The following is a 26110-nucleotide window of genomic DNA, read 5'->3' as shown; positions in this document are numbered from 1 at the left end:
CTGTGCCTCTTACCCTTGGTTCACATGATCAAAAGTCCCTCCCAGCCCCCCCTCCCCCTTGTTTTTTTTTTTTTAGTAGATATTGCCACATTCTTAAATTCATGCATTGCTGCATTGCTATTGCACATATATAAAGGATTGCTCTCTCCCTCCCAGCTGCACTCCTTCCCTCACTGGTTGTGCACATCCTCTCTGCGGACGATCTTGTAGATGATCCAGTAGAAAATGTTGAAGATGAGGAACGCCATGGGGAAGCCGATGCGTGAGATCTTGTCGATCTTCTTGGCTCTCTGGATGAAGAGCTTTCTCATCTCCTCGGGGGAGCGGGACGGCGGGGGGACCGGGTTGGCTGTGTTGTTGTTGTTGGCACCCTTGACGGAGATGCCATCCTTGGCTTGGAGGCAAGCTGGCCCCATCCCGTAGGCGGTGAAGTTGAACCTGCCTTCACCGGCTTCATCCTCCTGGAACAGATTCAGCATGGGACTCTACTTAAAATGAGATATAGACAGTGCACCCTCGCTATAAGGCTCTCCGCTGACTGCTCCCTGCTCTGTAAGGGCAAAATACCCTTCTCACACCCCGGCCTCAGCACTATTGTACAACTCCTCAGGAGAGCAGCCTTATAGAGGGGTGCCAGCTGCATGATGCACAGATGCAAATCAGGGGATCCAGGCACCCAGTGGAGAACTGGCTTCCACCCCATTGGTATCTTTGACATAAACTTGAATGGTTTAAAGTACTGCATTTATTTTTTCACTTGCATCCCCTGGTTTGCTTCTGCCCCTCCCACCCCCCACTGCCCTCAGCACCTTCTTTGCATTGCCCATGGGGTACCTGTGTGCCCAGAAGGAGTGGGCTCCATGTAACTCATGCAGCTGAAATGAGGCTTCCTGCAGAGTTACATGGATGTGCAGGCACCAAGACCTGTCCACGAAAAGACCTCTGCAGGCAGCACACAACCAGCCCTCAGCCCGCCTGCCTGCAGGACATCTCTTATTCCCAGCCCCTCTCTGCCCGGCCCTCTGCCAGGCAAGGAACAGGCATGCCTTTTCCATGTGCCAGTGGTAAGACGTGGCTCACTATGTTAATTCAAATTATTGAGCAGAAAATGCCTTTATTTGCCAAACTAAAAGCAAGCTACTGCTTTTTGGTGGATGCCTTGCGGGCTTCTCAGAGCCCTATTTTGTTGCATATGAAGATGTAATCATAAGGAAAATCAAGTGTGGCTAAGATAACACAACCTGCCCATCAGCTGCAGAGGCAGGGCCAGAAACTCCAGGGTCTTGACTACAGGTCATTAGGGCTAAATGCTAGACTAATGGCAGTAATTAACTGCCACTTTGGCTGATGCATGCCGTGTCCCCCATCACAGACTGGTGTCCTAGTGCTGTCATCCTGACCGCTTCCCTTTGATCTACCAGCTCTATGTGCCTTTCTGCCCTTTTTTCTTTGCAGAGTGTCTTTTCTGGATGGCCCCTGCACCAAGCGCGTAGCTGCGTGGGATGGAGGCACTGTGCTGCTCTGAGCTGGGTAAGCAGAGGGAGGAGTGCACTGCTGTTATCTGAGCAAAACCAAACAAAATCAAGCCTTTTTTTTTCTTTCTTTCTTTTTTTTCTTTTGGCAGGGTGGCAGGTTGTTGAGCTGTATGACCTATCAGCGGGACTATTTGTATCAGAGTTCTTGCTGAGACAATTTGTGCAGGCTTTGGATAGTTGTTCCCTGCTCTGGTTGTGCTCCATCTGGTTGCTGGTGTCTGAGACAGTTCTTAAATGTCTTTGTCTCATAACAGTGCCTGGTTGGGAATATTGAGGCACTAGAAATCAGCATCCAGATGCTCTTGGAGCTGAGTGATCCTAGTGATTGAGTGATCCTGGGGTTGGCTGATCCTTGATGCTGAGCACTAGCAATAACGAGAGCTGCTGAGAGCTTGTAGACTTCTTCTTAACCATCGCGTCTCTGTTTTGCAGTTCAAATTGAAACTTGCCTCTGCTGTGCCCTGTTTGCACAAACACGGATGCACTGATACAAAGATAGTTCATTTTTATCTCCCTAGCCATTGCAGTCACTGTGGCTCCCACAAGACCTATCACCCAGTAAATATGGATATAGTTCAGGATTCAGAGAGAGCTGTCTAATCAGTTTCTAGTCTAGTTCACCTTCTCCCTCCCAAGAGAAGGAGGATAAGAGGTGGAAAGAGCCAACTAAAAACCTGACAACAGCTATCTAGTCATTTCATTTTTATTTTTTAAAAAAGGAAGAAAAATTCTTATGAACCAGTACCTTGGGTCTAATTCTGAGGAAATTAGGAAAGAAATGTGCCTGAATTCACTTGTATTAATGCCAGACTGTGACACGTGGTCTGGGGTGTTTTGCTGTGAAGAGTGACCAGTAGGTTCCATTTGGGGCAGATCTACTAAGTGCAGTCCTTTCTCAGCCAGTATGAACAGTGCAACATCTCATTTGTTTTCAGCCAGGCATGCCAGGCCTGACCCAGGCAGAACTACCCAGACACATCAGGACGCAGAGACGGAGCAATTAGGCTCTCTGGCAGCTGTACTAATCCATTTACATCTGCAGTCAGCTCCCAGTTTTTTGATGAGCCTGCAAACCTTGTTCATTTTGCTTTTTCAAGTGCTTTTGTTTATGCTTTGTTCCAATTAAAAGTGCTGTGAGATTAGGCAGGGATTGCAATAGCAGCCTTGTGTTCAGTGGAACAACTTTGAGAAATATCTTTTAAACTCCTCTGTATTTTAGTGTATACTTTCCTTCTTATTGTTTTATCAACAGTAGTCTAGAGTGATCTGCTTGAAACAGCAGGGCTTAGAGAGAAAGGATGCTTGAGTCTGGATGAAGATAGAAAAGCACGATGAGTAGTTTTAGCTTTGGTTCTACTAAACATCTTCTGACCAAAAGCAGCTGATTAGAGATGTCAGGATCTTGCTCTGGGCTGATGAAATTATTGGCTACCAACAGTCCTATCTGTAACTTTGTTTTCCTTGTGTTTGTGCAACACTCTTTACCCCCCGTCCTGAATAGACTAGGGCTGGTGATAAAAACTGGTACTGCCACCTGATTCTACTAGTTAATTAAAGGCAATTTTTAATTTATCTCAGTCACCTTTGTGTTTCCTTCTAGTGCATCCTCTGGAATGAGTTTTTTGCTGTGCTACCTCAGCCCAAAAGCTTGTGGAGTCCAGGCTGCAGGGGGTGCATGTCTCTGTGACATGTGCATGCTTGGGTTGGCAAATGAGCATGGAGCAAGGCTAAGGCTGTGAAGAATGCGTATTTCTTCCAAGAGGAATTTGCAGTCAGTCTGAGCAGCAGATGCTTTTGCAGTTGCAGATAATAGAGACAAAAGTGGTGTCACTTACCTCCAGACTAATGTAGACTGACTTGTTGGGGGGGGATGCTGTGTCATCCCTTACACCTCCCCAGCCATTGCTGTGTTTTATAAAGAGGGCTTGGAACAGAACATCTCTCTGTTTTCTGATGAGAACAACCTTTTTGGCTTAGATTGCTCAACTAGCTCACAAAAACCAGTTTGCTAGACCCCTGGGGTCAGCAAGCTGTTAGAAAAGATAAAATTTATTGAGCCTGCCCTGCTCCTTGGTGTATGGCCCTCCTTACTATCTGACCATACACAGGGGGCTGCCCTGGACAGCTGGCCATGAAGTGATGCTCTGCTGAGAGAGATTCCAGCCATGTCCTTCATGCCTTATGTATTACCTTATGATGCCTCCTCTTCCTTCTGAACCTGAGAAGCTCTTTGTGCTGCCGGGACACAAAGTTGACAGCAGCATACTCTAGAAGTGCAGAGAACACAAACAGCAAGCACACGGCCATCCAGATGTCTATGGCCTTCACGTAAGACACCTATGAATCAGAAGGAGAGACAAAGTTGTGATAGCTAGTTCATCCAAAAGCCTTTTAACTTGCCATTCTTTCCAGTTGCTCCCTGGAATCCAAATCTTTAGAAGGATTTGGCCAAGCCATGCTATGGTTGACAACTGCTCTTGGATACTAAAATCTGTCTCATTTAATATGAATGTATTAACAGATGACCGAAATGTTTTGTGTGTTATTCAGTAGCAATAATTCCACAGCTTACAATTCAGCCATGTCTCCACTGTGATGGTTTACATGCAGGGAAAATAGTAACCCAAACTGTCTTTGTAAGAGTTAAATTTAGTGCTATTGTGCAAGTACTATGATCAAATGAGTTTAAGCTGGACTGCTGCGTGCATATCCGTGCAAGGTGCAGAGCTCCTGGCTCCTGGCTACTGAGACTTGAAATGGATCTTGGGATGAGCATTTTCTTTAGGGAAGCTCTATTCCTTGTCATGGAAATTGAGTTAAAAATTGTATAGGAGGGAACTGGAATTTGTTCTGCTTGCCCTTAAACTGGAATAGTGCAATGGCAGCAGAACAACTCGTGTTAAGCAGGAGGATCTGTGTTGTTGCTTACACATGTGCTGCGCCAGAAGGTAATTATTTTCACCCCTTACCTTGGGCAGTGATGCTCGAGAACCAGAGCTCTGAGTGGTCATAGTGAGCACAGTGGTGATCCCCAGGCCAACACGAGCGGGTGCAGCATCCATATTGATCCAGAAGGAGATCCAGGACAGAATGACAATGAGGAGGCTGGGGATGTACATCTGGATCAAATAATAACCCATCTGCCTCTCCAGGTGGAAACGAGCTTCTATACAGGTGAATTTGCCTGATAAGAACAGGAGACACGTGGAAGCTTATTGGTAAGGCACAGTGAGCCTCTTGTTCTCAGCTCTTGTCTGAGGACCTTCCTCACACTGCCTAGAACCAGAAGGTTTAGCGGAGGAAATAAACAGCTTTTGACCTGTTCTAAACTACGTATGCACAACATCAACATACTAAAGAAAGATTTTGGCAGTTTCATTTTTCATGTAAATTTCACCTGTTCCTCCACTTTAAAGGCAAAGGAATGCGGTGGGAGAAAAGGCCCAGACCAAGCACCCTTTAACTGATACAGGTGTTACTGGAGACAAGAGGATTTCACAGATTTGCTTTTTATTGACTCTTTCTACGTGATTTTATTGGCAATATATCTACGTTTCTGTATTTTATTTCCATGTTTCTATATTATACTTCTATGTTTTATTCTATATAATCTCTAACAAAGCTTGTGTCACCAGACTGTTATCAGACATAGCAAGAGATTCTGGTAAACACACAGTTCTGAGTTCATCTCTGATAAATCCGTGAGCTAAGGTTAAACAGCACTGACCTGTGTTGTAGTGTTTTGTGCAGTATCTCAAGTCCTTTTCTTCTTTTAGGATAAACTGAGGCAATGTCAGCCCATCAGCAACTTGCACAGCTCCTTTTTCTTGCCACTCAAATATTAGATCATTCATTGTGTAGCCAACTATTGAGAGAACAAATATCATGTGAAATGCATACTAGACACTCATCTGGAAAGGGACACATTTGTAGAAGGGAGCGTGGAGGCGGGGTCTTAGCCTGGTGTTTTGGCAATGCTGTGAAGTGTGGGATTTAGGCTGAAGCAGAACTGCTTGTATATATGATAAAAGCTAGGATAATGACCTGCTCTGGAACTGTGGGGATGTTCAATATATTGTCTGCAGTAAGTCATATTTTCACTTGAAAAAGGGCTTGTTGAGCTGTTGTTTTTTCAAACCCGACCTCGTTCTCTGAAAGAAGTTATTCATATCTTTCCCTCCTCTGGGATAAACATCATGAACAAGGGGCAAATGTTCATCCAGAGAGAAAAACATCCCATCTGCAGCAGAGAGCACTTTCACCTTTCTCCTCCAAACTGAAAGGCCAATGTAAATACAAGCAAGCCAGGCATCTCTCTTGGGACCTTATGAGGTTTAGCTCGTTTAGGAGAAGTTACGTGCTGAATGAATTGAAAATCCTACACGAACACTTATTGGGACTGCTTGAGGCAGTTTAGAGGTTGGTTTTTGTACTGGTGGCATCTAAATTGGCTGTGCTCTCATCTAAGAGTTCTAAGAGTTTCCTGTCTCTAATTGTAAACCTTATTGCTAGCATTGGCTGAAAATGTAGATGCAGGTGATCGTGTGGTTTTTGTGGAGGGGGATGCTGGCAGGGAAGAGTGAGAGAAACAAAGCTGAAAGAGAGCAGCCCCAGGCATGCACAGTGAGCAAGTTTGTCCCTACTGCCCACCCCCCTTTCTCTTCCATACAGGGAGAGTCCAGTGAAGACTGAACAGGAAAGGAGTTGCAGATGGGGATGGAGAAGGCATGGAAAGGGGAGAGGAGAAACACGTTGTCTCTTCCTGAAAATGGAGAGGTGCGTGGGACTCACAGCTTTCTAACTGCATGATGCATGTCTGTACATCCATGGGGAAGTTCTTCAGGTCCATGGGGCAGGCCAGAGTCAGCGTGATCCTGAGGAGAGAAGACAGCAAAGGGCAGTGATGTACAGTTTGTGGTACTGATGAGGGAATGAACCTTCTCAGACGCCAAATGTTGCATACAGGCTGGTAACTTGTCTGGTGTGATGGAGGGAATGACTGATTATTCACTCCTTCCCTGCCTGTGCTTTCACACGTGCTGTTGGAAAGCATCAGAAATGCCAAGAATTTGGGTCTGTGAAATAATTCCTGGCAGGGACTGGTGGAACGGCAGGTGCTGTTTCACTGTAATATTATCTTGGACTGTGCAGAAGAGAGTGCTCCCACATCAAAGTTTTGCTGCCTCTGCCTTCATTTCTTGCCTCAGGCTCACAACAGTCTGGATTAGCAGTGAGCCCAAACCTGTCCTCTGGACCCAACATACATTTCTAGCGACTGACGCTGTTTGGAAATCTCTGAACAGAACTTTTCTGTATCAGAATAAACAAAGAACTTTGGTCAAGATTGCAGATTTCTATGGGAGGAACGAGAGATGTGAGTGTTATTTTCTGCAAGGAAAATGCCCTTTGGCAACTCAGTGTGACTGTATCTTTCTGAATTCCCACTGTGTCTCTCGAGACCTCTAGCTTCATCTTTCCACTAGGTGCTGGCTGCATTTCCCATGGTAAGCTGTGATGCTGTCCTGTACTGCAATCTATGTTCAAAATGTTTGCTTAGTTCAACAAACTGATATTAAATGATTTCATTCAGATAGCTGGACTTGTGTTATTTGATTTGACAATGTGCCGTTCCCTAAAGCATTTAGATTTTTCAGCTATTTGCCTCGATGTAGAAATAGCAGAATTTTTGGAGGATAGGAATTGAATTTTTCTATCAGATGTACGAGGGACTTAGCAGAAAGGAAAGATATTTTAACCTCAATCTTTATGCTGAAAGAAATTCTCTACTTGAGTTTAGAGACATGTTGTGACAAAAGATGTTGTGACAGAAGAAGGAATTGACTTGTTCACAACTTCTTTTTATGAAAACAACTGAATTTTCTGTATTTAAACCAATATCTGGGTAGAAAAGAGCCTCCACTAGCCTTTGTCCATGTTTTTCTCATTGCGTCTTTGGAAGAGGACTCCACCTCTGATCAATGAGATATAAGCCTTGAATTATGTCATTGAACAAGCTCTTTGGGAAGAATTAATATTAAATATCTACAAGACATGAAATGAGTGACTGTGGCTGCAGCAATGGGCAGCACACACACGCTGGACAAGTGGGTTCTGAATAGAAATCAGGGAGCAAAATTCACAAGGGTGTTTTTAGGTGAACCCAGTACTGAGCTTTGAGTCTGTGAGGCAAAGTCCACTTTCTTCCAAGAGCCTTGACTCTTGCAAATAGCAATATTCATGGCAGGAGGTTGCATGGGAGGCCTCCAGTGGTCTCTTCTCACCACATTTCTATGACACTGTTAATGGATGTTCTCTTTTAAATATTACAGTTCAGTTCCCTTTACCCAAAGGCGTGCTCGAAGTGTCCACTTGCCTATTTTAGGCTCAAACATCAGGAATGTAGCTCTGCCCTCCTCTATCTTTGTGGAGCCCTCCCCATTCAGTGAGCTCACCTGATGCTGTAGAGTACATTCCCATTTCTGGAGATTCTCAACAGCTTGTTGTCTGTAGTAATCTCATGGAAATGGGCCCCTTTCTCATTTGCAAAAAACAAGTCAGGTTTCCAGATGGAGTCTAGCATAGAAGGGTCCAGGTCCAGGGAGTCATCTGGGTATTCATTGTATGCCAGGCGTGGATCGTTCCATTGCTGCCGCAAGAAGATATTCACCCTATAATCCTGCACGGTGCAAACAGGGAGTAGAGAAACACAATCAGTGCTCAGGGCGGATAAAAAATGCTGAGAAATGGGGAGCATGTGCTAAAATTGCTCTCAAAATCAAATCCCATCTAGACCTACGTTCCCGAGTTATGGTAAGCCTTCTTTGTATTATTTCTCAAGGACCCACTGATATTTTTAGCTCTGTAGCTTCTGTTGCTTACAGCTATCTCATAGTACGAGCAGCTGTCTAACTCTGCATCCCTCCATCACAGAACTCAGCTATGTGTGAAGTGTCAGGACCTCTAGTCTTAACCCCAGGGCTGGAGAAGCAATGTTCAGTTGCAGTAGTCATAAGGGCTGGTATCAGCAAGGCAACTGTTGCAGAGGACCAGGGGAGAGGGACACTGAAGCCAACTTCCTTTCAGCTTTGAACCATCCCATATCATGTCTATCTATGATTCCTTCAGTCTTGTTTAAAAAAAAAAAAAAAGACACAGTGACAGAGGCAGTCCATGGAAGAGAGATGCCCTGTGTGTACATCTGGAGTGTTCCCATCTGGAGTACTGCGTCCAGGTCTGGAGCCCCCAGTACAAGAAAGACAGAGAGCTGTTGGAGAGGGTCCAGAGGAGGGCCATGAAGATGATCAGGGGACTGGAGAACCTCCCCAATGAGGACAGGCTGAGGGAGCTGGGCTTGTTCAGTCTAGAGAAAAGAAGGCTGTAGGGTGACCTCATTGCAGCCTTGCAGTACCTAAAGGGAGCCTATGAACAGGGGGGGAATCAACTCTTTGAAAGGGTAGATAACAGCAGGACAAGGGGAAATGGTTTTAGGTTGAGGGAGGGAAGATTGAGGTTGGATGTAAGGGGAAAGTTCTTCACTCTGAGAGTGGTGAGGTGCTGGAACAGGCTGCCCAGAGAGGCTGTGGATGCCCCGTCCCTGGAGGTGTTCAAGACCAGGTTAGATGGGGCCCTGAGCAGCCTGGTCTAGTATTAAATGTGGAGGTTGGTGGCCCTGCCTGTGGCAGGGGGTTGGAGATTCATGATCCTTGAGGTCCCTTCCAACCGTGGCCATTCTGTGATTCTGTGATATAAATTCAGTAGTTCAGCTGAACTAGTGGGAGCTGATGCCTTTGATGAGAGTATGAACACGGAAGGGATGTGCACGGTATCTCCTCTCTTAATCATGAGTGTTCTGTTTTCCCCTCTCTAACATTGAAATGCCATGAATACTGCAGATTTTATAGGCTAGCCATCTTTAGCTGTAGCTGGTCCCCTAGCAACACACTGACTGATATCTACCTCTCAGCCTTGTGTCTTACAGCTCCCCTGAGCTCTCCAGGCCAAGGCTGGCTGCTGAGGTCTGGCTCAGATGTCCTGGATGCTCTTGTAGACAATTAAACTCAGTTTCTGTTCTCCTGGGGTGAACTGCATGTCCCTTTTCTGCTGAATTTCACAAAAGAAAGTGAGCCAACAAATTGAAATGGGGAGAGGACATGCCAGCTATCAGGAGAGGAATGAAAATGCCATGTCCATAAATTAATTGACATTTCTAAGAATAGAAGCAAGCTATCTCTAAAGAGCAGCACATATTAAACCAATTTCACTCCCCTATCCCAAACTAATAGTTCGTATCATGATTAAGGGTTTCTTTGGTGCCTTTCTTATACCGATGTACTTTGAAGACTTCTATTAAGAGATGGGTAATGGAAGGGCTCTGATGTGCTTGTCAGTGTCTAATACCTGCTGCAGGCACTAGGATCTTTTTTTCAGTGAGACAATACTTGGCATCTGTGAGGAGCTTTCTGATGTTGCCATCAGATCTGTTCTTTCCATCTGGAGAACGCAAGGCTCTGGATTTGAAGAGTTCATTTGGAGGAGAGTCTGGCTGATACTGCAGCCTCTTGTGCTCACTCAGCTATGAACCTACAGCCTCTTGTGTGGGAGGATGTGAGTTTTGCAGATCTTGTCACACTGGAGGGTTGGGAGATGATTGTGTATTGGGTGATTTGCTGTTTTGGACAGGGTAGTTCATAGCCTGTGTTCTGGAACTCTGTTTCAGACCACTTAGTGGCATCTGCGTCCTCGGAGCAGAGAAGCTGGTAATGACATTAGTGATTGTGACAACAGCAAATGGACCAAGGATTTGATGCTAAAAGGAGCAGACTTCTGAACATGTAAAGAGTTGCAACACTCTCTCCTTCTGCTGACATTCCAAATGTCACCTTCATGAGTCCTAGTGGCTCCCTCTGACTTAATTATTCAGCTCTGTCCCCCCCAGATAATGTGCCTTGAGAAAGCTGCAGACAGCTAGGAACTAAGATCTTAGTGCAATCATGCAAACCTGAAAGAGGAAAGCAACCCTGAATCTCCACTTCCCATGGCACGCAGCAGCTCCTTAAGCAACTTATATACTTTCAATTCTCCCTTTTCTGTATGTAAAGACCTGCAGCCATTGCAGTCAGGGGAAATCAGTGTCGCTGACCTAATAGGTAGAAAGCAAAAGGTTGTTTTGCTTATTCAGCTACAAATAAGCTAGATGCAAGCAGGTCAGCTCTAGATGGGGGTTTACGTCATGTACAACACAAATTAAACTCATGTTTGGAAGCAACTTCAGTGTGAGCTGCCCAGAAGTGTTCTCAGCCTGATGGAGTGTTGGAAGGGGGGGAAAGGAGCCAATCTCTCTACAGTGGTCTGTGTTTCTGCAGACAGGCTTGTTGCTAGACTAAAATCACTGTTTCAGCTGCAAAACTTGCCAAAAGAAAATGAAAAGGTGAGAAAAGATGTGCAGTGTGCTTCACTTTGTCACTACAGCAGTCATGAGAGCATAGACAACATCTGCAGTGTGTCCTCTGGTTGTGTCCTAAGTGGAAACACTCTAGAGGCATGTTGTGAATGTGAAAACTGCACCACGTCCTTCTAGAGGCTGTTCAGTTGTGTGTGTGTGTGTATGAAGATCTTTATTCTCATTAGTTTTATTCCACAGTCCTGGCCTGGCCATGGACAATGGTTTTCTCCTCATAGACAGTTTTCCCTAATGATAGGTAGCTGAAACGTGCAGTAGTAGTGGAGATGTTGAGCAGCCTTTTAGATTTCTTGCATCCAGGCTTATTTAAACACAATGTGAAACCACACACTGTGATTGCAAACTGGACATGACACTGCCTGAGGAGCCACCATAAGGCACGGAGAGCAAATATGTCATGCCTGAGGCTGTGATGCAGCCAGAAGTATGGGCTGTACCAGCCAAAGGGCCCTGTGTGTTTAGAGCTTTGTGCCTAGGCACTGCAGTCAAGCTGAGAGGTGATGAGCTGAATAATGCTTGTTTTTTGGCCACCTGGAGTTATACAGCAATTCTCCTGGATGCTATTGTTTGAGATCTTAGTTAGCATCACCAAGAAGTTCACAGTGCGAGATGATGGACAGAGCAAGCCAATTTCTGATGTGAACTTTCAAGCAGAAAAGGATTGAACTGGGGATGCAAACTCAGCACACACACACACACACACACACACAAAAACAAAACCAAAAAACTTTCTCTATTTCCTTATCACTTGAGCTCCTCATTTGTGTGCTGATCACATCCAGGCATTGATTACTTTGTGCAGCCCGCTCCTCTGGCTGGCTGGGGAGCAGCAAGCCTGGTTTGTGATGGCATCCAGCTCTGCAATACAGCACAAAGGCCTTTTGCTTCCAAGAGGAAAATGCCACAGGGCAGGAAAAAAATAATTGAAGCGATCAAGGTATTCAGCTTGACAATGCTGAAGTGAAATTCTTTGTAGTGGCCTCACAAGGAGCCAAGGAGATGGAAGGTTATTTGAGACCGTTCCTTCCCGAGGTACCATGACCATGGGAGCTGCTGGGCAGTGTGTGGCAGGCTGGGGAAGGGCTGTGAGTCGAGGGAATGGAGGCTGCCAGGGAGCCCAAAAGCTTTCAGTCCCTGATTCAGACTCTGCATTGTACTGATGGAAGAAACAAGGCAGAGCCTGAACTTCCTCAGGTGAATTTCCCACCTGGCTGGCAGAGCACAGGGCCTGTGGTCTCATGGAGGTAATTCTCTAGAATAGCAGCAAAGACTTCTTTTTCCTTTTTTTTTTTTTTTTTTAATTACTGACCCCCACCAGGTGGAGGCTGTGGTTGAGTTAATGAGACCCTGATAGCCCCATACAGCTGCAGCTGGTTTCAGATTTGCAGTGGGAGCTGCCTCGTGGCTGTAGGAGGCTCTACTGAGGAGGGGCTGCTGCTCGATGGAAAGTAAGTGCATGGTGAGGGGGAGAAATTATGTCTTGATGATTAATATATGCATTTTTTGCTGCTGGAAACTTTACTGGGCTTCTCTACCAGGCAGGGGAATCTCCCCCCTCGGACTGCTGGCAGCAGCCTGTGCTGGAACCTCTGCTGCTGTGGGGATAGTTAGTTATCTGATTGGGAAGCTTGTGTGCAGATGTCTGTGAAAAAGTATTTTGCGTTTGGACGATTGCAGCCTTTAGCTTCTCCTGTCCTTAGGAGATGCTGGGAGAGCAAATGTGGCTGTGCTGCAGCTGTTTGGAAGGTTACGTCTGATTTGCTCTTTTTAGGTGAGATGACTATGGCATGAAATCAGCAAGGATAAATTTGCATATGTGTGCTGTGTCTGAGGGAGACTGTGCTGACAGTTTTGTAGACTTTTGTGAGCCCTTTTAAAAATATGAGATGGAAAGGAGTTGCTTTGAGCACTCAGTCCAGTTCCTGGCAACTTGAGGTGATGATATCCAAGAATATTTCTCCTTTATTATGTGCCTTCACTGTGGAGAAAATACTCCCAGCTGCCTAAGCCAGCCAGATGTCTATGAACAAAACTAAGATTCCACAGGAAAAGAGATCAAGGGCATCACTTTATTCCAAGGCTTTTGTTATAGCAGGAAATTTATTAGATGAAGTGCTCAGATAATCCTGAATTGTTTATTCACTGACAAAAAGAGACTGTTCCCTGGGTGCTTGACTTCTGTTTCATTTTTGAATGATTTTGGTAGCTTTGTTGTAGGTTTCCTACTTTGGTAAGACTGGGAGAAAAGTGCTTTTGTTCTTCTAATTTGTTTTTGTTTTTAAAATAAAAGTAAGCTGATAAAGTGGATGCATCCTCTGTTTGTCATCTGGAGTGCCCTGCTGTTGGATGCTCTATTGTAGTAATGCTTTGGGACAGAAGGAGGCTGTCTGGACCCATCTGCCTTCTATATCTGGTAGTGTCTTTCCAATAGATGCACTTGCTTTGTTCAGGGAGATGTTCCCAATTGCATGCTCCCTTGTCCTTAGAGCTGAATGCAAGAAGATTTATGCTAGATCGTGGCTCATACAGTATACTCATCAAGGTTGATGAGTATACTGTATGAGCCACGATCTAGCATAAATGTCCCATCAATTATGGGCATCACTAAAGGCTTTTATGATTGGTCTCCAGTTCTTCAGAATAGTGCAAGGAAGTAAACTCCTTTCAGCAATTCAGGTCTCTTTTGGGGATTTCAATATGGTGGATGACTGTCTCTTATGTTTTTCTGTTGTATTTATTTTCTCCTCTCTTTATCAGAGTTTCTAGAACTCTGTTTCTTGCCCGACTCTTTTAGAACTTTTGTGGAACAGAGTCCAGCTTTCTGCACCTGTTGGGAACTCCATGCCTTCTCTTAGTTGCAATCCATTGTCTCTCCTCTGAGATCTGTAGACCTTAAGTGTTAAATTGTTTGCCTACAAATAAGGAACGTAGGCTCAGATTAGACTGTCATGAGACAGGTTAGTTTTACCCTACTGATGATGTGCTGTTGCACTAGTAGACTTCAGTGACTGTGCCAAATGCTTACTTCATTCTCTACTTGGAATTTTCTCCTCTTCCTCTATCCCCTGTGATGCCTTAAGTTGTAAAGGAACCTTCACCTCCAACCTCTCTAACCTTCTGCTTGGTGATCTCATGATTTGGAAGATTCAGTCGCTGTAAACTCAAGTACCCACACTAGTGTTTTGTGTAGGAACTACAAGTGCCATTACTGATTATTTTTAAAGGTTTCTCTAATTCTATTTGTGGTGTCTATAAAAATCAGTTTCTTCCTGAATCTACTAGTGAAATTATAGGATGATGCAGCATTCCTGGACCTGGATGTAGCTAACATTTGGGTGCCTAATGGCTGTGACTTCTTAAAACCACAAAACTGTTCCCTCCCTTGTGATCACTGAAGCAGTTGGTAGAGTTTTATTGTAATCAGTCCTGCAAGTCAGCGATGGACTTTGTCCTTTATGCACTCAAACTTCTTTTCTCCCCTAATTTGATCACTTGTTCCAATTCAAGTGCTCCATGTCAGGACCTTCCTCCCTTCCCAAAAATATTGGTGGAGAGCTGGCATTGCCTGTTGGACCTGCTGCAAAGAGAGCCTGGCTTCTCTGCAGGGTAAATCCCAAATTAGCAAATTCCAAAGACTGCTCTTACTTGCTGGGTCCTCATTTTCAAATGCTTCAGTACTTGTGTTGTCTGTGTCCTTGTCAGTGTTTACAAGAGAAAACACAGTCCCTAAAGAAGTGCATTATATCAGGTTGTGTGCAATGTTGTGTCAGCCTGACATCTGGACTAGCTTGTCAGAGCTGGCTTGGGTATTTCTAGACAAAGTAATGTGCCTGAAGGGTGCTCTTGGGTTCCCATGGGAATTTCTTTTTACGGAAGATAGAATATGAAATGGGGGGCATCTGGAGAGGATAGCAAGACCCTGCAGCATGTCTTGGAGGTGAATTGCATTTCATTCTTGCGCTACTTCATGCTAATTTGATGAATCATCCTTCTTACAGGGATACTGTGGCATCTTTGTATGACTGCTTCAATGCATCTTGAGGTGTAGGACAGATATATTAAAAAAAAGCATGTCACTGTGTAATGTGCTCTGTGTGTTGCACAGGGATCCCTTGTGGGCCTGCCACTCTCTCTTGCAGTCTGTGGGTTTTCCCTGTTGAATTGTGAAGAATTGCCTGTAACATCATAGGATGCATCTAATAAAACAGTAAACTGGGAACAGAGGTGTATTTCAGTTCTAGTTCTTTCTCTTACTTTGTGTATAAAGCCATGAGTCCACTTCCCATCTATAAACTCTGACATTCTGCAACCCACCTATTTCTTTGAGCTTGGACAGAGTCATGGCTATTTTATACTCCTGGGACTGAACGCCTCCCACCCCAAGCACTGCCAGAAGAAAAGCATAAAGAATAGTGTTAGAAGAGACTCATAACTGTGCGTGTGTGTGTGTGTGTGTATATATATATACACATAGAGAGAGAGATAGCTGTTGATGTCCTCTGTCCGTGGTGTGCATTACAAGGAACTTGGGTATGACCCATACGCAAAGTCTTTGTTCATGCTTTGTTCAATCACTCCCTAGGTAAAGAATTACCAAAGTGTAATTAAACACCATATTTCTGGATTATCTTTAATTAGCGCAGAGCTGAAGTATTGCACCTCCAGAGCTTTTGTTTGCTGCTCACTGATCATGTCACAACCAATCTTTAACAGTTTTCAGATGGAGCAATTATCTCCTGTTCTCCTGATTCTCTTCTCCTAGTGCCTTGCCAATTAGATCAAGCTTTTAGCCATGTTCACTAATTTTGTCCGAAGTTGGCCTTAACTTGCAGATATTGATTTAAGAGAAGAAAAAAAACTTCTGCTAGGCAATGATTTTTCTTATGTCTCCCAGAAACTCCAAATCTAGTGATTCTCCTAATCTTTGCAATCTGTTGCAGGCTGGATTTGAATTCAGCTATTTTCCTTTCATTTAAGAGATTTGAATCAATGTTCTACGATCTCTTTAATACAAAGTAACTGCAGCTGTCTCGGAGCTTGGAGTTTTGGTCAAGGTTTTAGGAAAGACTTCATTTGTTCCCTTTTTTGACCTTTATATTTTGCCTGTGCAATGTTTTCGTAGAGTTGCAAATGAATTGTGATCTTAACCTGTGAGAGGTGCGCGATGGCCAGGAATTTACTCAAATCTCAGGTAAACTTGGGAATACAGAGCCATTTTCCCTCTGGTCATACTAAAGCAAAGGACGCTGTGTTGGCTGGGAATGCAATGAGGCCAAGCCAGTAGCAGAACAGCTGTGCTGTGATTTTTTACTTACCATAGTCGTTTCTGCAATCGAACCAAAGCTGTTGATGAAAATGTTGCAGCTGACATTCACTGGTGGGCCTGCATGACAAATACAGATTGGAACAGCACTTCACTGTGTGCTTAAAAGACAAAATATTTCCACTCTGCAATATCGAAGCTCGCTGTGAGGCTGGGAGGTGAGGTTGGGAATACTGTCTGGACGACCCGGCTGAGTCTAGCCTTGGATCTGACGCCAGTTTGACGTCAGACAGTGCTCTTGCTTCACCTCTGCTCCACTGTTTGGATGAGTGTTTATATACCTCTTCTGTAAACTGTTTTGATGAAAATGAATAGATCACAGCCAAGCAGGACTGCTTTTTAGATATCTTGACATTGCTGTGTGGGTGCTAAGCTCACTCTGAACGTGATGGCACTGGAAAGAGCCAACAGACTACTGAATGGCACTGGTGTTTAGAGCTCTGTCTTTGTCTTTCCCTCTGAATGTCCAAATTAGGACCCTATGATCTTTATAGACCTAGTGCAGGACTAAGCTGTATGCCTTAGGGATAAGGTGGGGCAGTGGATCTAATATCCCATGTGGTAACAGTCATGTTTGCTGATGCTCACAGCTGCATAGGAGGTTGTCAGGATGTGCCAGCAGAAGTTTTCTGGCTGTCCTGTTTTGGGTGAAAGTAATGCCAGGTTTTGGGCCATGCCTCTCTTGAGCTTTCTTTGCTTTTAGAATGAAGCTTTGTTTAACCTGTACACGTTACGGAAGTCAGGGGGCCAGTTATGGGATTCAAAGGACGAAAACACTATAGTTAGGGTTTGGGGGATATCAATATGTTTGTTACTGGTATCAATGAATATGAATAACAATATTGCCTGGTGAGTCTGAGGTGGAAATACCGTATTTGATCCCAGGAACATGCTGAGAGCTGCTATGCAGCACAGAGCAAAAAAGAGAGTACTTTGGAACCAGAGCAATATCTTGCCTCCTGTGCGTGGGACACCAGTGATTTATCCACGTGGCAGGATTTTGCCCAGGGAGCTCCTGCTGGTGCTGCCCTGTGCATGCACTGGGCGCAGAGGACACCCTAGGAATAAAAGTCCCTGTTTAAGTCTGGGTGAATTAATCTTGCATCATCATCCCTGTACTCTGCTTCTGGGAAGAAATAGATCTGTGGAAATTGCAAGTGGGAATTTTTAGATTCTTCCACCATCCTTTACTGGGATAGTGTCTGCATCTCAAATACTGCCTGATGGCTCTGCAGTACTCGGGGAGTGATGCTTGCCTTCTGAGGCCACATCTGCAGTCTGGTAGCTACTGTCAGATGAGATACTTCTGGGGAGCAGGAGAGCAGATGCTGACCTGACCAGGAAGCAGGAGGCAAACACACCTATCCCCTCTGGTCCCAAATGCTCTGCAGGAAATAGGAAATCATACAACGTTCATTTGTGCTTTAACAAGAAGCTTGTACCCATAATCAGTGCAAACTTCCTCCTGCGTGGAAATGAATGGTGTGCTTGGAACTTGGTTTGCTCTCCTGTTTCCCTTCCCCATCTCCTGCTTTGGCCTCATTTAAAACTTTGTGTCCATCCCCTGTAGGACTGAGGCTGCAGCCGTGTTACAGCAATGCTTTTCATGGCTTGGGATTTTCTTGGTATGAGTCCCAAGCAATCTGAGCACGTTTCTGTCTAACCACCTCCCAGACAGCTCGTTGCCAGCTCAGCAGCAGCTCCCAGGCTGTGCAATCTGCTCAGCTCCTTCTCCAGATGATTAAATACAAGCATGGGCTAAAATATCAGATACAAAATGGTGACTGTTTCTTCTTCCCCTGTTTGCTATCCCTCCTATCCAACTGGCTTGTGGCAGGCCTGCTTTTAATGAGCCTGTATAATAGGGGTCTGGAGCTAATCAACTCTTCTGCTGGCAGCTTATCCAGCAGCTGAAAGGGAACATCTGACCAGGATTTAGCACTTATGCCTTCTGTAATGCTCAGGAGGAGGATGCTTCTCTCTACATCCAGCTTGTGAACTATAGAAAGTCAACATACAGGTGGTTTCCTTTCCAAATGGCCTCAGCATAAGAAAACCTCTGAGCTAACATCCTAAATGAATGCATATGCTTCTGCCTCTGGTATACACAGAAGATTTTGGCCTTATTTATCCTGATCCAGTGCTGGTGTGCTACAGTGAGTCTGAGCATGGACAGAGCTCAGTCCAGTACACGGATATCAGGAAAAACTTCTTCTCAGAAAAAACAGTGATGCACGGGCTGTCCAGTGAGGTAATGGAGTCACCATCCCTGGAGGTGTCTGAGAACTGTGGAGATGTGGCACTGAGGGATGTGGTGAGTGGGATGGGTTGGGGTTGGACTTGGTGACCTTAGTGGTCTTCTCCAGCCTTAATGATTCTATGGGGCTGGATCTCTCCTTGAGGCAATACAGATTCCCCCTTCAGCGTTGTGCTCTTCATGCTGCATTCACTGTGAGCACTTGGCAGGTTGAACTATTCTTTTTTTTTTTTTTAATTATTTTTATTATTTTTAGGAGCTTTTTTAGGCAGGTTTTTATTATTCTCTAGGAGCTTTCCTGCCTGCCATGGAGACATAACCCCTGTGCAGAGGGATGTGGTTGTAGAGGCATCCAGGTTTCCAGCAGTGGTGTTAAGGCTATTACAGCCCTTGTTCTTTGTCCCACACCCCCTGGGTCCAGCTCTGTCACTGCCTGAGTTATGGATTTAGAATCATTGAGTTGCCCAAGTTGGAAAAGACCTCCAAGATCATCCAGTCCAACCATCTGCCAATATTTCCAATATTTCCCCACTAAACCATGTCCCTTAGTACCACATCTAAATGTTTCTTGAACACCTCCAGTGTCAGCGACTCCCCAGGCAGCCCATTCCAGTATCTGACCACTCTTTTGATGAAGAAATGTTTCCTAAGAGCCAACCTACAGCTCCTCAGGTACGACTTGAGGCCATTCCCTCTAGTCCTATTGCTAGTTATATGGGAGAAGAAACAGACCCCGCCTCATCACAACCTCCTTTCAGGTAGTTGTAGAGAGATATAGGATCTCCCCTGAGTCTCCTCTAGGACTTCATCATCTGTCTTAACAAAAAGCCTGGATGCACTTTCCTTAGTTCTCAAAATGTGAATCCACAATGAGTTCAGCCTTCACAGCACTTTAGGAAAATGCAATCTTTTTGTTAATTTTCCTCTCCTCAAAAATCAATCTGATAGGGATCTTTGGTATTATTTTCATTTAGATCTAAGCCATTAAGATGCCCGTATGAGTTACTGATGGTTAATTTTAATGATGTGCTTTGAGAGCTGCAACCCCAAGCTCCGTAAACCCCTCCTATATGTCCCATATAAATTGGAGCTTGATTTATGGGTGGGAGGCTAAGCCAGCAAAACTGCCCTGGTGGGAAGGTGTAGTTCACAGAAATAAAACTGAAATTAAATTATCTCAAATAAAATTGCAATACAGATGCCTTCAGCAAGATGATAATGTACACATTTCATTAAATATTAAAGTTTAATTTCTTTTTTGTGCGTGCATATTTTAGTAATGGTTTTCAAAGTATTTTTAACTCTCTGTGTTCCAGACAGTGCTTTCTTTTGCCTAGATGGTTACTAGGGCACGAGTTTCCCATCCTGCTTTGGGTTTAAAAGCCCAGACTAGGGCTTATTGTTTGAAGCTGGATGACAGGTGCTGTCACCATGATTAATGGTTCCTGGTCCTGTGTTAGCATGGCCAGTGACTCCTCTGAAGGAGGAGGGTTTGGTGGTAAGAAACAAAAGAAAATGAAAGAAATGAGCACTGCAGAATGCTGTCCCTGAAATCTGCCTGAATTCCTCCGGAGCTGATGGAAGGGATTCTTTCTGGCTCCTGTAGATGTAAGAAGGGAGCATCACAGAAGGTGCTAGTTTTTTTCCTAACCTGCAAAAGAGGTTCAGCTCCCTGCTGGTCACTGCTTGGACTGGCAGGATCCCTCATCTCTTTGTGTTGTTATCTATGTATGGGTACTGTATGTAAATTTGTTAAAAGGCTGTTTTCGTTCTGAGTGGAAATAAGATGCCTTTTCAGACATCCACAGGGCATCTATGTGCCAAATCTCTCATTATCACACTATCATACATATTCCATATCAACATATAGGTACATCATGTTCCTTACTCAATTAGTGAGGTATTCATGCAGTCTGCAGTTACAAAATGAAACAAGTCTGCAAAGGAAGTGTTGTTTTGCTGTTGTTTTTTGTGCATACCTTTGAAATTCGGCCTGATCCTGGCATCGTATCCTGAAGTCCGCCCCATCAACTTATCCAAGAAATCAGAAGGAGACATGGGCTTGGGAGCAGATCGTGCTGCTGCTTCAGCTTCTTTGGAAGCTGCCAGGCTGTGTGAGTAGAAAGAAAGAAAGGAGATTTTAATGCGTATCCCATACTGGGGGGTTTTTGGGGTCCAGAAACAGAGCAGTCGGTATCCTACTCCCACACTGAGGCAGGATGGGTACCCACATGGATTCCTAACGAGGCTGGTCTCTGCTAATTTGTTTGCCCAGCCCAAACATCTCTGAATATAGAATCCCAGCTGCCACTGAAGTAGGAGAGAGATGAGTGGAGAAAATCCTTTTGTGAGTTTAGGTACAGCTCCTTGGCATGCCACTAAATTACAAATGTGAACTTTGGCACTGAGCTCCACAGGAAAAATACACTCTGAGATTAGCCTTAGGCGGCAATTACTGCTTAATTACACTGCAAATAGCAAGGAGCATATTTGTTACCCAGTCTAATTTTCTAAAGGCAAGTAGGATTGGAGCAATCTGGAATTTGAAGCATAATGAATGTTGTATGATTTCATATCTCCTGCAGAGCATTTGGGACTGTAGGGGATAGGTGTGTTTGCCTCCTGCTTCCTGGTCAAGTCAGCATCTGCTGTTGGATACAGAAATACATTCTATGGACCAGGAGTTGTATGGAATCTGATTCTAAAATTGTGCTTATTTTGGGCTGAGAATGGAAGGGAATGAAATCTTTGGGGAAGTTATATGGTTCTAGAGCAGAAAGACAGAAGCTAGAAATTCATATCTTAAAGGTGAAAATCTTCCCCTCTAGAAGCCTGATGAAGGCTGCCTGTGTGTCTTCAGACTAAATGGGAGTGTGCAGGACATACAAGGTGGTGATTTTGGCTGAGGAAGTCTCCTGTGCAGGAACAAGTGGCCCCTGATTTGAGATGTCTGTCCTCAGTCTTGCTGGAAGGTTTGACTTCCAAGACAGGAATAGACACCATTTGGTTCCTGCCCTGTGGATGTATGGCATCTATGCAAACACAGATCTCTTCCCAGGCTGAAGCTGTGGTGTGAAATTGTCTAGATTGTCAGACAAACAAATAAAACTCCAACTAAGCAAACAACAACAAAAACAACAAGTGACTCGCCAGCTGCGTAAGACAAGATTTGTGTCTGCTTGTGGGTTCAGATGCCTACTGCTGGCTGAAGCCTACAGGAGGTATTGCAATGCACATATGTAATAAGTCAGAGATGCTCTGTAGGAAGTGCAGTTCACTGTTTCATACTTTTCAGTTCCCACTTTTTAAGTAGAAGAGCTGTTTGGGAACTGCTGTGGCTGAGCAGCTGAGAGGCCTAAGCATGTTTACAACAGGCACAGGTAGTAAGCTGCATCATCTTATAGTCCTCTTGCAGCATGAGAGCATCACTTTGGGAGGTTTTGTGTTTTCTGAGGTGAAAACACTGAGGAGACTGCAGAAGTCAGGCCCACTGCCTCTTGGTAGTGTAGTGCTAAGTACTGACATGAGATCCACCAGAAGAATTTGGAGATCGTTTCTGTGTGTGGCATTAATGTGACTCAGCTCTCAGACCTGTTGGTACAAAGCCAATGAGCTGAGGCTCAGGACACAAATATTATCTACATGAACCTCCACAAGAGCATTTTGAACCAGCAAGTGCTAAATGGGCTGTCAGTAGTAACATGTGTTGCACTGACTCTCTTTTCCAGTATTAGCAGATGATGACTTGCCAACCCACAAATGCAGGCTGACTTCTTGCAAGCTGCGACTGTTAGGGTTCTCTGACCCTTTTCACTCTTCTGGTTACAAGGGGAGATAAATTCCGGACAGTTTCCAGTGAGGGTCTAAAGCTAGGATATCATTTACCCTTGTGTCTTCACAGTTTATTCTCAGACTGAACCTTATCTGAACTTAGCTGTTGCACACTTGTGCTGGGAGTTGGTGCAACAAAGTGAGGATCTAGATTTTACTATAGCCACGTGACATTTCTTATCCCCATCTCTGCTCTAAGGGCTGAAGCAAAGCCCAAGTAGTGCGTTCCAGGGATAAATGGGGTTGTGGAGTGGGGGATTGTTTTACTTATTTTTATTTTTTTGAAGAAAGAAAACAATCTGGTGCAATTGATTTGCAAACATATAAGAGGAAAGCTGGGAGTGGGAGGTGGATCAATACTGGGCTTGAATGCTGCATTCCAATAGAGTGCCTGCATGGCAGTGAGTCCAGAGAAAAGATTTCAATTAAGCAGCAAATGACTTGGTAACCAAAAAGTCCTGCCACTTTCTGCAGCAAGATGCCAGATAGTGCAATACACTGATTTCTTCTCATTAACTCTAGGCTGGAGGAATGATGGAAGTGGAAAAAAATGGGGGTGGGGAGCAGAAAGAGACAATAACCTTTAAGTGCAAAAAAATAATTAAAACCTGCAGTTCCCCTGGCATTTGTTTAAAAAACAAATGAGGTGGAAGAGCACGGAAAGGGGCGTTCAGCTCTTCTGTAAAACCAGTGTGAGAGCTCATGCTGAATGTGTTGACACTGCTTCAAATGAACAAGTCTGCTGGTACTTCTTGGGTGCCGTTTTCTGATTCTTTCTGCAAGCAGAATTAATTTCACAGGCTCATTTACTGCATGGAAGTATATGTCTAATAAATTTGATGCCTGGGTGAGGATCACTCTCTCATAGCCGCACTGCTTTTTGCAGCTTTGTGCCCATCCTCAAGAGCAGTTCCTGTGAGCACCAGTAGGGATGTGCTGGAACTGCCAGGAATGGTTTCATGTCTCCTGGTGTTTGTTTTAGGAGCTCTGTTGGCTTGTGTGTTGTACTGCAGTGACCTAGGAATGAGAAGTCCTGAGTTTTGTCCTGTTTGTATCTGCTTACTTAATGTTCTCCTAAAATTAGGGATGACAACTTCCCCTCAGTCTTGACAATGAAGGACGAGGAACTAACAAAACATTTCCAGCAGCAGATAGATGCTACGTTCTAGTCACCCATAATGATATAAAGCAGAGGCTGGCCCAGCCCACCATCATTTGTAGAGATGAGATGTATGTAATGTAGCCCTGGAATTTTCACTCTGGGTGTAACAGTTGGGATTTACAGCTTTACTGTAACAGAGCAGCTTAGACTGCACCCAAAAAGCCTTCAGTTCCTGTTCTCCTCCAGATTTGTCCTGGCCAGGTTCTCCCCTGGGAGCTTTCTGGGGTTTTCTCTGTCTGTTAGTCCATGCAGAAGCTTCATTGGAAGTCCCCCAGGACTGGTCATCTCCTGGCCTGACTGAGATGAGGAGATGGAAATCTCAGTGATTAGGAAATTACTGATGATGAAAGAGAACTGGAACTTTAGGGTAGAGGTTCTTGTGTTCAGAGAGAAAAAAAATTACTCTCTGCATAAACAGAAAGAGGCAAAATGAAGCAAAAACACAGAGGGAGAAGCTTGCATCAGTGCGGAATGTTGCCTGAGCTGAGTGTCTTGGTGCATTTTATCAGCAGCCAAACAGCAGATAATCTTATTTACAGTGGTGCAATCCCTAGTGGATCTGGCTGAGAAAGTGCCATCACGCAATCACCACAGTCACAACAACAGAGAGGATTGCATCACGGGGACAATGTTAGTGGTATTAGTGCTGGTGTGTGAGCAGACCCCAGGAGCTCTGCCCAACAGCAGGCACAGGAGGGTGGAATCTGGGGTGATCGTACCACTGAGCTGCTCAGGGCATTGAAGGATTACATTCCTTAAAATGGAGCAGTCAAGCTCTGCAGGAAACCTGTTCCTGGTTTCTCCCAGCCTACGCAAGTGCTGTTTGCTTTGTCTCTCTGCATTATTGTTTCAGCTAAACAGATGAAATATTCTTATAAACAGATATTTGGCTTAGAAGGTGGGCCTGCTGCAGTCTGGCATGTCAGTTTGCTCAGCTCCCAGCTCCCCAGTTGGCTGTTTCCTTTTTCCCCCCCAACATTTGTATGTCCCTCATGAAATATTTTAATCTTTTTCTTTCTTCTTCTTTTTTTTTTTTTTTCACTATGCCCATGGCCGCCCATCTAATTAACTCCGACATCACACATTGCCCTGTTCTGGTTGAATGCTGATACTGAGAGCTATCTTTTTTTTTTTTTTTTTTTTTTTTCTTTCTGCAAAGAGGAGAGACCAAGGAATTTAATTAGCGCAGGGCCTCTATTCCCCTGTCAAATAATTTAATTGTTAATCTTTAATTCTGAGGGGGGAAAAAAACCCAAAAGACCGTCTGGCAGCAAAAGCACAAACTATTGCAAAACAAGTGTTTGCAGAGGAAATGTATCACTGAAAACAGTGGAAGGATCAGATACCTGTGAGGGTAAAAGGAGCAAAGTCTGTGGCTCATGGGAGCAGCTCTGGGCTTATCGCTCTGGTTGGGCTCTCTCTGCAGGTTGTTGGAAAGGAAGATACCTGATTGTTTACCCTGAACTTCAGCTTGTTTCCCACATCCTCCACTTGCCTCTGGTTTAGGACCTTCAGGATACAATGCAGCTCTCATAGGCATTACTCGTATCTTCAGCTACTGCAGATTTAGGTCTAGGCACTACTGAAGTAACTCAGTACAGCTAGATTTCAGTCTGGAATATCTCCTTCATAAAACAAGTTTCATGGCACATCTTGTTTCTGTGACTGGAGGAGTTTGGGATGTAGCAGAAGGAAATTGCTGTCTGTGCTCGTTAGCTCTGACACAGCAGCACCCCTGCTGAAGCTGCACGGCTTTGGGTCTCAGCCTTTGCCTTATTCACTTGGACGTGCGTGGAGCTGGCTGTGGTTTGGTCCTGCAGAACTGATACCTCCACAAGCATCTTCCCAGGCTGGAGAACATCCCAGTTTGTCCCTGGGAGGATTGTTTGATTTGATTGTGAGCACTGGGATAGAGATATCTGTTTTTCCTTTCTCCTCTCCCAAGGATGAGGGGGGTTATTCATGATGAGGATGAGACAATGCCTATCCTGGGCATCAAAGAAGAAAAAGAGTAGAACAGACAGGCTGCACCAGCGACAGCTACACTGTGCATTGTGATAATAAAGCACAGCACCTGTCTGCTGGCATGCCGTGTGCTTTTGCTGGTGTCTTTTTTTTCCCTTCTTTTTAGTTTTTTTGGCCACTTTACATGCAAACAGTGTCACCCCTCTGTAAGCCAAAGTAGCTGAGTTGGGCCAGCTAAGCTCCTGGTGGAAACTGTTCTCTTGGGATTTGAATTCCAAGTAATTTCCTCCTAAAGTGTTTAAGTTGATGCTGTCTGCTGAATCTGAGCGATACCAGCACTGCAGCTGAAGAAGCTGGGGTTGAGGTGGAGGAGCAGCAGCCCCTCACTACTCTGAGCAACGAGGTGGAGGGGCAGAAGGACGTTGATGACGCAGTTTGGACGCGTTTAGTCTTGGAAAGAAAACTCAGGTAGTCCTGATGACACCTGGAAGCAGTGGGTGCTCAGATCAAGTGCTGCAGAGGGGCCAACAACTTCCGCCTGCGTCACGGAGCAGGAACTCAGAGGTTTTATTGACTC

At 44.7% G+C, this 26110-nt stretch overlaps 1 protein-coding gene across 1 annotated transcript; it reads right to left on the bottom strand.

The window, feature by feature from the left end:
* Positions 1–130: 130 nt before the first annotated feature.
* GLRA1 (glycine receptor alpha 1) lies at positions 131–20633 on the bottom strand. The gene is made up of 8 exons (XM_085236934.1): positions 20555–20633; positions 16311–16378; positions 7988–8211; positions 6327–6409; positions 5263–5400; positions 4505–4719; positions 3726–3872; positions 131–461 (listed from the first exon to the last, which is right to left on the bottom strand). The coding sequence occupies exons 1-8, from the start codon at positions 20631–20633 to the stop codon at positions 171–173; spliced, it is 1245 nt and encodes a 414-aa protein (XP_085093060.1). The 3' UTR covers positions 131–170.
* Between the last annotated feature and the right edge of the window lie 5477 nt (positions 20634–26110).

Source organism: Meleagris gallopavo, chromosome 15 (genome assembly GCF_905368555.1).
Source record: "Meleagris gallopavo chromosome 15, MGAL_WU_HG_1.1, whole genome shotgun sequence".
Taxonomy (NCBI): domain Eukaryota; kingdom Metazoa; phylum Chordata; class Aves; order Galliformes; family Phasianidae; genus Meleagris; species Meleagris gallopavo.
This window is presented reverse-complemented; position numbering and strand designations above follow the sequence as displayed.

What these genes read in the sequence shown, in the direction of transcription:
- GLRA1 (XM_085236934.1), bottom strand. Translation starts at nt 20,633, where the DNA reads ATGTCTCCTTCTGATTTCTTGGATAAGTTGATGGGGCGGACTTCAGGA. An exon ending in CATCATGCAGTTAGAAAGCT is followed by an intron (nt 5,401 to 6,326) that starts GTGAGTCCCACG and finishes TTCTCTCAATAG; the next exon opens with TTGGCTACACAATGAATGAT. An exon ending in CACAAAACACTACAACACAG is followed by an intron (nt 4,720 to 5,262) that starts GTCAGTGCTGTT and finishes TGTTCTTATCAG; the next exon opens with GCAAATTCACCTGTATAGAA.